Source organism: Capsicum annuum, chromosome 2 (genome assembly GCF_002878395.1).
Source record: "Capsicum annuum cultivar UCD-10X-F1 chromosome 2, UCD10Xv1.1, whole genome shotgun sequence".
NCBI lineage: Eukaryota > Viridiplantae > Streptophyta > Magnoliopsida > Solanales > Solanaceae > Capsicum > Capsicum annuum.
Genome location: NC_061112.1, coordinates 1,827,518 through 1,841,146, shown reverse-complemented (window position 1 = coordinate 1,841,146; position 13,629 = coordinate 1,827,518). Strand labels below are relative to the sequence as shown.

The following is a 13,629-nucleotide window of genomic DNA, read 5'->3' as shown; positions in this document are numbered from 1 at the left end:
GAGGCTTAGCCAAAAATTCCTCGAGGCATTGTGGGAAGGAGAAAGTAACAAAAAGCGAATGCTTGAAATTTGAGGTGTGAAGCACAAATTACGCGTAAGCCTAGAAAGTTTATAAAGTACAATGATATTTCTTATTAAATACCTAATTTAAACTTAATACTAAAATATATAATTGGTAAATACTTAAATACTCAAATCAAAAGTAAAAGAAAATTTAAAAGCCGCACTTTCAAACGCAGTGGCGGAGCCAGAAATTTAGCAAAGGTGTGTAAATTTTATTCTCCACTATGTTAAGAGTATGCAAAATTAAATATACACTCATAATGATTAACATTTAACCTCTATTCGCCACATAATTTATCGGCGAAATGTGTGTATCTAACCAACCTTCGCCTCAGGTGACTCTGGCCCTGTTTAAACGTATTTGTTGGTGGGTGTCGATGAGACCGCTACTCAAGAAGGGACTGAGTGTACTTTCTTCTTCCTAGTTCCTTTCTTTTCTTTTAATTTTTTTTCAGGTCGCATAGTGACGAGCTTTTAAGTTGTTTATTTTTTTTTTGCTCTCTTTTAAAATATAATATGTGGTATATGGTGCGTAAATATATTGATTAAGCTACGGAAAGGTGAACCTTGATTAATTATATACTATTTCTTTTATACAAACTTGTGTTTTTGAGGATATATAATAGTTTATCATATGAAAGTTGACTTTATGTATTAGTTGTATTATGTGGCTTTGGTTAAAAAAAATCTTGTTGAATCAGTTTTAGATACATATTTCACTTATTTTTTTAATAGTTTTGATGTAGTTGACTTTTTTGTGATTTATCTCTTTCAAAAAATATTTATTTCTAATTATATAGATTTATAAAATATTAAAAATTAAAGGATTCGTGGGGCTTACGGCTCAACGTCTCGGGGCTTACGCCTTGCCTCATATCAGATAAAACGTGTCGTCTTACGCCTTCGTCTTTAAAAATACTAATCAAGATCAATTATAAAAATATGCTCACATTAATTTGTTTAAACTTTTAAAAAATATTAATTATAAAAATAAAATTAAAAAATTTAATTAATTTTATCTTGGTTTAATAAATGAATAAATGATTCTCAATATATATTGGTAAGATGTTCAAATAAAATGGAATAGATGGGTAGTAGTTTTCCCTTCTTCTTTTCTTTTCTTTTTGCGTTGGAGAAATGTTCATTTGGACATAAATCCATCATTGAGGTTCAGAACTAGACAAATTAGAAAAGTACTTCCTCCGTCCATTTATTATTCACTATAAAACAAATATCTATGGATACTTGTTAGTTTGAAAAATTATTGGATATACTATCATTTTGTGTCCATTTGATTTTTATTATTATATATTATTTATTATGAATACATTTCTCAAAGTATTAAATTCATTATATTTAAAGAATGAGATAGTAAAACTACTTTTATACTTAATTATTTCTTAATGTTTGTCAATAATGTACCACTAAAATGGACTTTGTGTGTAAATGATGAAAGAAGTTCCTGATGCTCTTTGACTATTCTACTATAAGAAAACGACGTGACAACAAGAATAACTGCTCCCTGACCTACTCCAAGACTTCAAGTCAAGACTCGGCATTATTGGGCTTTTAGTGTCCAGCTTACCTGCAATTTCTTGATGGTTGGTACTTGGTAGACTATTCCGCCCCAATTTGTTTGTTTATCCCACTTCTAATTCAAACAATCAGAGTGCTCTTTCACCCACAACTGAGCATGTTGCTCTCTCAGCTATTCATTCTCTTATTATCTATGTTAATTATCGATCACGTGATCATCTCTGCTGCCACTAACATTCATGACAACATCGCCATTTCATGTGGTGCCTCTGGGAATTCCCTTGCACCTGATGGACGAGTATGGGTTGGAGATGCAAGTTTCACTTCTTCATTGCTACACTTAAGGGGAAAGTCTACTAAGTCAAAAGTACCTCACCAAGCTGGCTTGTCGAGTCCAGTTCCTTACAAATCCGCTCGAACGTCTCGCCATGAGTTTACCTACCAGTTTTCGGTGAAACCGGGACAGAAGTTCATACGCCTGCACTTCAAGCCAGCTTCATACAAAGGTTTCAAGAAGTCCAAAGCCATTTTTAGTGTCAAAACTAGTCAGCATACCCTGCTCAGTGACTTCATCCCCACCCTTGCTGCGGGATTAAACTATTTCAAAAAGGAATTTTGTATCAATGTACAAGAAAGTGAAACATTGAGTATAACATTTGTACCATCCCAAAGACCAAGCTTTTTGGAAGATACTTATGCTTTTGTCAATGCAATCGAGATTGTTTCCATGCCTGCTGGTCTGTATTTCACACCAGATGGCGATCAAGGAGTCCCTGTTGTTGGACGAAAGCACAGATTAGACTACATTGACAACAGCACAGCACTGGAGACAATTCAGCGAATAAATATTGGCGGAAACTCTATTTCATCATTGGAAGATGCAACCATGTTCCGGGACTGGGAAGATGACACAAAGTACCTGATAGAAATTGGTGCCTTTTCAATAAAAAGAGCTGTTGCAATCAGATATACGTCCTCAGCAACTCACATTGCACCAAAAGAAGTTTACCAAACGGCTAGGTCAGTGGGTGCACACTGCCATTCGAATGTCTGTAATCTCACATGGAACATTCCACTTGATTTGGGATTCAGATACCTTGTTAGGCTCCACTTTTGTGAAATGGAAACTGCGATAACAAATGAAGGTGAAAGGAATTTCACTGTTGTCATAAACAATCAGAAAGCTGAAGATGAAGCTGATGTGATCAAATGGAGTGGGGGACATGGAATTTCTGTATACAGGGACTATGTGGCCATTATGGAGGGTGATAGAAGGGAAGGTAAGCATAACCTTTCTATAGTTTTGCAGCCAAAATTTGCTTCAATCAGTAACCATAGAAATGCCATCTTGAATGGGATAGAAGTATTCAAGTTAAGCAACCCTGACAACAATCTTGGCACTGTGAGCACTAAGCATCCTCCTACCGGTTCAACGTCAGAAAAATCTGTGCTGTTTGCTACAAAGAATATAATTGCAACTGTGCTGACATTTATAATCACTGTGATCAATATTGCTGTTTATTACATTAGTTGTAATTCAGAGATGAACTCTGGAAAGACGAACAACAGACTATCTTTTGGAGAGCATCAATGTCGTCAGTTCTCATTGGATGAGATGGTAAGATCAACCAACAATTTTGATCCTCATCTTGTCATTGGCAGCGGTGGATATGGAACAGTATACAAGGGGGATATTGATGGTGGAGAGACCACTGTAGCAGTTAAGCGACTGAAACCAGGATCTAGCCAGGGGGAGAATGAGTTTTGGACTGAAATCAAAATGTTATCTACACACCGCCATGAGAACCTTCTATCCCTAATTGGTTACTGCAATGAAGGTGATGAAATGTTATTAGTTTATGATTATATGCCTCGAGGTTCACTTTCTGACCAACTCTTCAAAATGGAAAGAAGTAGATCCTCTCTCTCTTGGGAACGGAGGCTCAAGATTGCTATAGGTGCTGCACGTGGACTGAATTTCCTTCATACATCTCAGTATAGAATTATACATCGCGATGTCAAAAGCTCAAATATTCTGTTGGACGAAAATTGGGTGAGTAAGATTTCAGATTTTGGATTGTCAAAAATGGGACCTGGAAATGAATCAGCTACTCATGTTAGTACAAAAGTCAAAGGTACATTTGGGTACCTCGATCCAGACTACTTCCTGACTAATAGATTGACATGGAAAACTGATGTGTATGCTTTTGGAGTAGTACTATTTGAAGTGCTCTCAGGACGGCCGGCAGTCAATATGAGACTGCCTGAGGAGCAACATGGACTTGTAGCATGGGCCAAACAATGCATCAAGGAAGGAGAAATTAGCAAGCTTATTGATCAGAATCTGGCCTGGTCCATCTCCTCAACTAGTCTACAGGCGTTTATAGGAATTTCTGCTAAATGCTTCGATTGTCGTCCACATGAACGGCCTGTAATGTCTGAAGTGGTGAAAAGCCTGGAATTAGCGTTACTGTTTCAGAAGAATGCAGCTGAAGGTATCATTTCATTTGATGACACATCAACATCTCAGTCAAAAGTTGAAAAAGAGAGAGCAACCATCAAAGAGGATTGTAATAGCGTTGATAGAGCAGAAAAGAGTGTCATTTCAAGGAAAAAGGTAAATTCTGAGGATAAAAGTATTTTCATTGATTCACCAAGATGGTGGGATATTCGTGGCCTTTTCAGAAAAGCATCACCAAAGACATGGAATTCAAATATCCAGATATCATCGCACCATAATTTAAGGATATTTTCTTTTGCCGAACTCAATGTTGCCACTAGAAAATTTAGCAGAGATACGTGGCTGGGAAATGGTGGTTTTGGGGATGTTTACAAGGGTTGGCTTGATGAATCGGCTTCTTCCAAGAGAAGTCGCACTGCAATTGCTGTTAAGAAAACGTATTCTGAAAGCTTACAAGAATTTGAAGAGCGGCAGGTGATTCCTCTGTCCTAAATATGTAAAATCCTTTAGGTTTTCTAATTGGAGCTATTTCTAGTTTATGTCTGGCTCTAGATTGCTTCGTTTTAATGAAGCTGCTATTGCTCTCTTCCTGGGAATGTTGGCTATCCGAGGTTTTTATTGTCCCATTGAGTTGAATCTCTTTGACTACTTTTGGTGGGGAAGTGAGAACTAAGAGAGTGAGATATTGTGTGTTGTTTAACGCAGAGTGTTTGCTCTAAACTTTGGAAAAGAGCAATTCCTTAAACTCTTTTGATATTTCTGCACGTACTAGTATCTCAAGTGAGTTATGTCTGATTTTCATCTATGTGATGGACAAGGTTTCCTAACGTGTGCAATGGAAGCAGTAAAGACAACAAGTAATGAATGTGATAGTTTTATGTGGAAAACACCCGGCTTACAAAAGGTGTACAAGAAACCATGACCTGTACTTTACAGAATTTAACCCAACTTCATAAAAACAATGAGCCTCTCTCAAGAAAAAATTACAACCCTGTAAACTAGGAAATTATAAACTCTAATTTCTAATATTTATAAACTCTAATTTCTAATATTCAACAATCTCCCTAGACCCTCGTAACTAACTTTAATTCCAAAAAATACACAAACCTCCCAAAAACTCCTAAACCAGTTTATAACACACTGTCACTAAGAAAGCAACCTCCCAAAAACTCCTAAACCAGTTTATAACACACTGTCACTAAGAAAGCATGAAATTACAACTCGATTAAACAGTGGTCAAAGTTAGACTCAAGAACTGTAAAGTTTATTCCTATGGAATAGGTTCTGCAATCTGGTTCACTAAATTAGACTGCACTTCAATTGATTCTCTCAAATATTATTTTTACTTATTTTCCTATGTTGTATGTGTGTGTGAGTCCCATGTTGGAAGACCTTGTATACTTATAGACCTTCATTATTATTCTCAGCGAAGTAGACTTCTAACTCCAAAAGAACTCTCTTCTTTCTTGAACTCTCATGGTCTATATATATTTGAAGACTTGTTTCAAGATCTTTTCTACCTGAGACTCCTTCATTTACGAGAATCCTACTACAAGTTGGACTCTGCGTGAGGGAACAAGCAATAGCAACATGTTAATTGTACCTATCACTTTGTGAATCATCGAAATTTATCGGTATGTTAAGAACTCTTACGGATTCTCATCTTGCTTGAATGCTTGAGCCTGCATATTTATGGATTCCTTATATGGATATGCTTTGTCCCAGTTGGTAAGAACTCTTTCTTGATAAGGACTCTCTGCCCATCTTTCTTGGATGCTTGAGCCTATACGTTTTTTGGACTCCAATCTTGGATATTCTTTGTACAGACTTCGTGGTCTTTTCTACTTGAGAGTTCCTTTATTTTTGAAAGTCCTTATACAAGTTAGAATCTGGATGCTAGAACATGTAGATCGACCTGTTTCGTGTTCCACTGCTTTGTCAATCATCAAAACATACATGAACCCAACATTTTGGCACTTATTGTCGCTCATCATAAATAGAACAACGACCAGTATGATTATGCTAATATTCAGTTGGGTGAATGGTGTAGGATCTTTGTTTGCAGTCCTAGTTTTGTTGTCCAGAGTTTGTGTTACATGTTTTCTGAAGCACCTTTTTACTTGCACATTCAGCAGGCTTAGTGAACAATCAATTTTGGATGCAGGCAGCTCTCTACCATCTATCCCATGGCATTTCAATGTCTCGCTTATTTTATTCGCATACCATCCAATTTCATTGAAACTTGTGATCTTATGTATTCTGCTAGCTTTAGCAAACAAATTGATTACATCTTTGGGCACATGATTTGCTTTCTGCTAGCTAACTCAACTTTAGCTGGTCATTGACTAGACCTGGAATTTTCCAAATATTTAAACGTGAAAATTGTTCCATTGCTCTGGGCCTGTGAGTTTTTTTTTTTTTTTTTCTGGTATCTGCTAAAAATTTTCCAAGGTTCTTGTGTGAATTCCATTTCATTTGTTTATGCACTCCAAGGTGAGCTTTCTTGGAAGACTTTCTCATCCTAACCTGGTCAAACTCTTGGGGTACTGCCATGAAGGCAAAGAACTACTGCTTGTCTATGAGTTCATGCAAAAGGGGAGCTTGAACAACCATCTTTATGGAAGTAAGATGATCTAAATATTCTCAATAATATATAAGGACTAGATTAAAGCTGCGAGGAATGTGCCTAGCTACTTCATGCTCCACATAAACATATTTGTTCTCTTCGTTTGCTTAGGGTGCTCTGCTGCTTTGTCACTTCCATGGAATGTAAGGCTTAAAATTGTAATTGGCGCAGCACGAGGCTTGGCATTCCTTCATTCATCAGAGAAGCAAGTCATTTGCAGAGACTTCAAAACCTCGAATATATTACTCGATGGAGTATGTTTCCTTTTCTTCTCCCTTGGAATATTGTCATATAATTGGCTTAGCTCAAGTAATATATAGAGATCACAGGCCCTTTTCTTAATGGGCGCCATTCTGGTTTACAGACACTATTTTCCCTAAACTTTTGGAGCTCTTAATCACAAGGTGACAAAAACTACCTAGCTGACATATAACAGTGAGAACATTAGAGAAAAGGTTGTTATTAATTAGTATAACTTTTAATGACATCCTCTAATTATTTTTTGTTTCAGTCTTACAATGCGAAGATATCATATTCTGACTTGGCAAAAGTAGTTCCTTCGGCTAGTCAATCACATGTGTCAACACAGCTACTTGGAACATATGGTTATGCTGCTCCCGAGTATGTTGCAACAGGTAAAGCTTAGAGTCTGCTGGGTCTCTGAACTGGGAAATTTTATCTCTTGAATCATATCTTGTGCTTACAGGTTTAAACATATAGAATCAAGTCAGAATAAATGTTTGTTCATACTTCTATTGTCATTTTTCTACAGGACACTTGTACGTGAAGAGCGATGTCTATGGTTTTGGTGTCTTTTTAGCGGAAATGCTAACAGGTCTACGGGCAATAGATAGCAAACGCCCAAGAGACCAGCATAATCTGGTTGAGTGGATTAAACCACATTTATCTGATAAAAGGAAGTTAAAGGACAAGATGGATTCACGGCTGGAAGGAAAATATCCATCCAGATCTGCAGTACAAATAGCACAGCTGGCACTGTCATGTCTTGGAAACGAACCTAAAAGCCGACCATCAATGAAGGAAGTAGTGGAGAAACTAGAACAGATTGAGGCTGCCAATGAAAGACCCAAGGAGCATAGAATAAGTTCCAAACATCAGACTGCTGAAAGATATGTTCAGCAACCTTGGCACAATCCTTCTCCACTTAATCCTAGGAACTGAACCTATCCACTCCCTAGAAGATCAGCAGAACGAAGATGATAAAACTACTTTGTATTTATATAATTAGTAATTACAATGGTTGGACAATAAAATTTTGTGACCGAAAAATAAATAATCGAAACAAGAAAAATACTGCAACAATAGTTTTATTGATTTCAAAAAGTGAGTGCTGCAATCTCTATGACTCCTCTTATTCGTCTTTTCAAATATAAATTCAAGGGTTTCGAGCTTTATCTTGAATTTGAACTTGATTTGTTGATTTGACGGACTTAATCTTGACTTGTACTTGAATTCAAGGGTTTTTGGGCTTGTTCTTGAATCTTGTGGCCTTGATCTTGAATCTTGATTTGTGGATTTGATGAACTTGATCCCGACTTGTACTTGAATTCAAGGGTCTTTGAGCTTATTCTTGAATCTTGTAGTCTTGATCTTCAATCTTGATGAATTGATGTTGAATGCTTGAATTTGTAGAGAAATTTGCGGTGTTTGATCCATTAGCTCTCTCGTGCTTATTACTAGAATTGTTCCACCTTTTTTTTTGAATTATGAGACCTCTATTTATAGTTCTAGAAAGTAAAAAGTCATGATAAATATAAACTTTGACCAATCAAATTTAAGTGACATGACATATTTTATGGGCTTTTAATTTCACTAGGCAGGTTGCATTATTTTGACATGTGGCATGATCCTATTGGCTCATTTATTTGACTTGGCATGTCATGTCATTCGACATGTAACGCTCACGTGGGCCTCTAGAATATGACATTATCTTGAGCGTAGCAAAGTGGACTCATCATTTATAGCCCAAATCAATGGGCTAGCCCAATAAAAATTGAACTTTAATTAAATCTATATATGTTTAGACTTAAATAATTGAATTAAGTAAAAAAATCTAAATAACATTCCTTAGATTGAAAATTGCAAATTATAGTAATACTTTCAACTTTGCAAGTTATAGCAAAAAATCATTTATAAAAGGAAAAAATGTATTTTAATGATTAAAAAAAATAATAAATTTTATATATGGAAAATATATTTTATACCCATAAAAAGGGGATTACAGTTATTGACAGATATCAATCATCTCTTAATCTCTCTGAAATGGTTTTGTTCCAACTTCATTAACATATATACAGTTTTTTCTTTCAAAAAAATATTCAATCTGTGATTTATACTACTTCATCATAATTATAGTTTCTTCAAAGTTTCTCCTTCTTCTCTTAGAAAATATTTTGATATAAGTGTAATTTTCTACTACTTCACCTACAAACGGTTGTGTTATTCCTAAATCATAATTCAACCAACGATTTGTTCTTCTTAATCAAAATTTCACTTTCTTCTTTTTAGAAAAATTCTGATATAACTTTGTTTTTAATCGATCTAATAGTTGGTGATAGGTTACATTCTCTTCTTGTAATGCATGGAAGAAGATGGGATGTTAACTCTATTTTATTTGTTTAAGTTAATTAATCTTTTAATTTTTTTGAAACTGTTTGAAAATTAATATTTCAGATATCAAACACATACAAAACCAAATAACAAAAAAATCATTCGACCATGTTTCATACACTAATTATTTTTCATAATGTTATTCTGATTGCTTTGAGTATAACCAATTTCGATATAATGTTTGTTTTGATGTATTGTTTTATGTATATTTTTTGTATGTTGAAATTATGAATTTTCATATTTTCAAATCCTCCCACATGGCGGGACTAGTATCCACACCTCTAGACATCTCCCACCCTTCGTACTGTTGGTACGTTACGTCCTTCAATTGATAGGAAGCAAACTTAATGACCTCAATCTCCAAGGCATGCATGATGCGGAAGATCTTCTCCATTTCAACAACGAAGCCTTGAGGATCTTCCTCAACCTTTATACCGGAGAACATAGGAAGGCTCAACCTCATAAATTGGTCAATTCTTCTGGCCTCAGAAGAAATAGTAGCCGAAGCACTACACTCCGATCAAGAGGCTACCAATTGAGTCGAGAGGTTGATAGAGCGACGAAACTCGGCATTAGTATCATTCCTTTGAGGTGACAGAATATGAGGGTCTCTCTTATAGTTGGGGTTGGTGGGGATAGGTGGATCCCCACGAAGATGGTCAGATATCGTGACCTAGCCTGGGTTCGAACTCCAGAAGTTGGACGAGCTCCGTCTAAAAGGCCCTCAGAAGGGTTTGCCTGAGTCTCAGATCTCCTTGGATGCATGATCTGAAAGACAGCAAGGAGAAATCAGAGGAATCCAAGACCTTAGACTCTATAACTTGAGATTGAAACACAAGAAATGGAAACATTTTCTAAAATGTCTCATACTCCTTTCTTATAAGTGTGGCGTGCTTCACACCCATAAGAGAGACTCTACTCGACAAGGTATTGTGGACACCCAACAGACTATGAAACTAGGCTATGATACCAACTTGACATGCCCCAAAATTGGGTTGTCGTAGGGGTACCTCAAGCCCATATGAATTGTAGGTTGCCCTGGTAACCCAACTCAATCACCATGACATTATTCATAAGGTTCGGGTTAATCCCGACCACATAATTAAGATAGCGGAACAATACTAAAAGTCACAACTTAAAATGTCTAACCATTTCATAAATATCAACACACTAGCCAATATACTCAAGTCCACAACTATCCACAATACCTCTATTCAAACCGATGTTTAGAAATGTATATGTCGGGACAAGCCCCCGACAATAGTCAAACTAAGTCAAAATGAGATTAAATCTAAAGATAGGAGACCAAGAAGGAATTTCTTTCGAAGTAAAAAAGCTCACCACTCCCAATTCAATGAACGAACCGCTTTGATCACCTATTCACAGCGCAGGAACAAAAGATAATGCTCTGGCCCCAATTTCACATGGGGCGTCCGAAGACAGTTAGCAATTAGAACGCTAGCATGTAACTCAAGGATAAGGATAATGTATCATCATTATTCAACATCAAGCCAATATATCATATTCATACACTTATCCTCGCATATAGGTATATCACATGCCAATAAAGAAATTAAGGCTTAACAACATTCTTGAACATTCATTCATTATGCATAAAGTGGAGGACTCCGACCTTCCATACTCAATTTCAACAATTCTATTTAGGCATAGAAATTTTAACCACAATCACATACCATTAGAAAAATGACTTTAACCATGCTCACTCATTCATTAGCCAAGGACTTTAACCACATACATAATCATTCAAACAACGGACTCTAACCACACACGCATTCATCTAGGCAAGGCATTCCAACTTCATGCTATTCGTTAGACATGAGAATTTAACCTCATGTCAAGGGACTCTAACCGCAACCTGTTTCATTCGACAAGGTATATTAACCTAAGAGATGTTTTTAAGCAAGGGAATTTAACCTCGAGTAATTTCATAAGACAAGGGATTTCAACATCAATCCATTTCATAAGGCAAGGGACTCCCACCTCAAGTCATCACAACTATCATTAGTTGACATTGGGACTTTAACCCTTTTACCATGCATCAACATTCATCCCACACAACACTTAAAGACTTTAACCATTTAACTAATTCAACGCTATACATAACCCCATGGTCCTTATGGGAGCTTTCATTGGTTAACCATTTCAATAGGCCATTGCCTTCATTCAATTCATCATATAAATCAAGTAATGATCACCAAGACCCTCACAAACTATTCACATTTCATTAACGATCTTATACCACATTCTCACCACACTTTAGCTCAACACACAATTTAAGTACATTATCATGTTTAGGGACTTCAATCCTTTATTAGTCAATTACCCAACATGGTCATCAATTATACAATATATAGATCACAATACCTTTAACATACCATTTATCAATTATTCATACTTATTGGACCATTGCCCTAGTTCAAAACATCACCAACATATGATTAGACAATTCACTTAGACATTTCCACAAACACCTTATGGGCACACCTTTAACAAAGCTATTTTCATGGTAGAGATCATCAAGATTAGGGTTCCTCAAGATACTTATGTTAATCCATATATAACAAGTATCCACATGTGCAAATCATCTTTAATAACATGTATAAACACGAATTTAAGCATGAATCATCATTATTCATCATTAAGTAACAAAACCCTTTACATTTGATTTAAAAATCACCATGTACACTTACTAATCCAAGTGTAAAATAGATGGGTTTAGAGTTATTAATCAAGGGGAAGAGTTACATGCATTACAAAAATGATTCACCAAGAAACTGAACTTCACTTTGCCTCTTGAAAATCACCCTTGAAACCCTAGCCTTCAATTCTTCAAAGATGAATTTGAGAGAGTCTTTTGGATGTTTGATCCACTCAAAATGTGTTTAAGGAGGACATATACACTTATATAGTGAAGAAAGTTAGGGTTTAAGGTGTAGGAAATGACCACAAGACCCTTAGTTAAAAGCTGTAAAATAAACCCGTACAGAGGTACGACTTACCTTAAGAACCGTATCCTAGGGTACGAGTAGTACCCTAACTCGTACCTTAGGCTTCTCCTAGGTCATCTACACTATTAAGGGTATGAACATAAACCCTTGAGTCATATCCAAAAGGTATGAATCAACCCCTAACTCGTATACATCACCCGTACCCAAAATAGTCTACTCAAGCTAGGACTTCCCTCTATACGATTATGTTGGGTACGACTCGTATACTTAGGGTACAATTGAAGAGAGGGTCACTCGTACCTAGGACAATGAGTAACCCTCACCATATTGCCTAGGATATGATGAGAGTAGGTGGAGGAGAATACAACTCGTATCCAAGGGGTACGACTCATGCCCCTAGTCATACCCACCCCAGTGACATTAAATGGAGAATTTCTTTCAATGGTTTAAAGTCTAGGTGTTTCAATTCTGCCCCACTTAGATTATTTATCCTCGAATAAGGGGTGAGGTAAGTACAAATACAAGATAATATATCATCACACATCAAAACAACCTTCAAACGAGTTAGAACAAGCATACAACAAGGATATAATACACATTATGATTATTATCAATCAACCATTCACTTCATTGTCTTTGGGACTCAAACCCATTATTTTACCAAGAACATGAATCAACTCAAGATACTAGGGACTTAAACCCATCACAACAAAACACACATAATTTCATAGCATTAGGGACTTGAATCCATGGCCTTTCAAGGCATAACATTATTTCAAGCATTGGGGACATCAACCCATTGTCTATAAAGACATAAATCAAAGCAAGGAGATTAATATATACCTCCATTACAAGTTTTTGGAATGGTAAACAAATGCGGATACTTGGACTTCATGCCCTCTTTCGCTTCCCAAGTAGCTTCCTCGAACTTTTGGTTCCTCTATAGAACCTTCACCAAAGCCACTTCTTTCGTTTGCACCGAGTGAACTTGTTGATCCAAGATTCTCACTGGGATCTCCTCATATAACAAAGAGTTCGAGATATCAACATTCCTAAAGGGAATAACCAACGAAGGATCACCCATATATTTCCGCAACATAGAGACATAGAAAACCAAGTGAATGGAGTTCATACTAGAAGGCAACTCCAACTCATAGGCAATATTGCCAACCCTCTCACAATCAAGTAGGGGCCAACATATCGGGGACTAAGCTTTCTTTTTTACCAAACTGCATCACTCCTTTCATGGGAGATACTTTCAAGAATACCCAATCGCTAACACTAAACTCTTAGTCCCCATGCCTCACATCCGCATAGGATTTTTGGCGATTTTGAGCGGTTTT

The 13,629-nt window shown here is 36.4% G+C and overlaps 1 protein-coding gene across 1 annotated transcript; it reads left to right on the top strand.

The window, feature by feature from the left end:
- Positions 1 to 1,577: 1,577 nt before the first annotated feature.
- On the top strand, positions 1,578 to 8,043 carry LOC107857678 (putative receptor-like protein kinase At5g39000). Its single transcript, XM_016702531.2, has 5 exons — positions 1,578 to 4,534; positions 6,554 to 6,683; positions 6,798 to 6,940; positions 7,198 to 7,321; positions 7,459 to 8,043. Exons 1-5 carry the CDS (start codon positions 1,757 to 1,759, stop codon positions 7,866 to 7,868), a joined length of 3,585 nt encoding a protein of 1,194 aa, XP_016558017.2. The 5' UTR covers positions 1,578 to 1,756; the 3' UTR covers positions 7,869 to 8,043.
- The last annotated feature ends 5,586 nt before the right edge of the window (positions 8,044 to 13,629 follow it).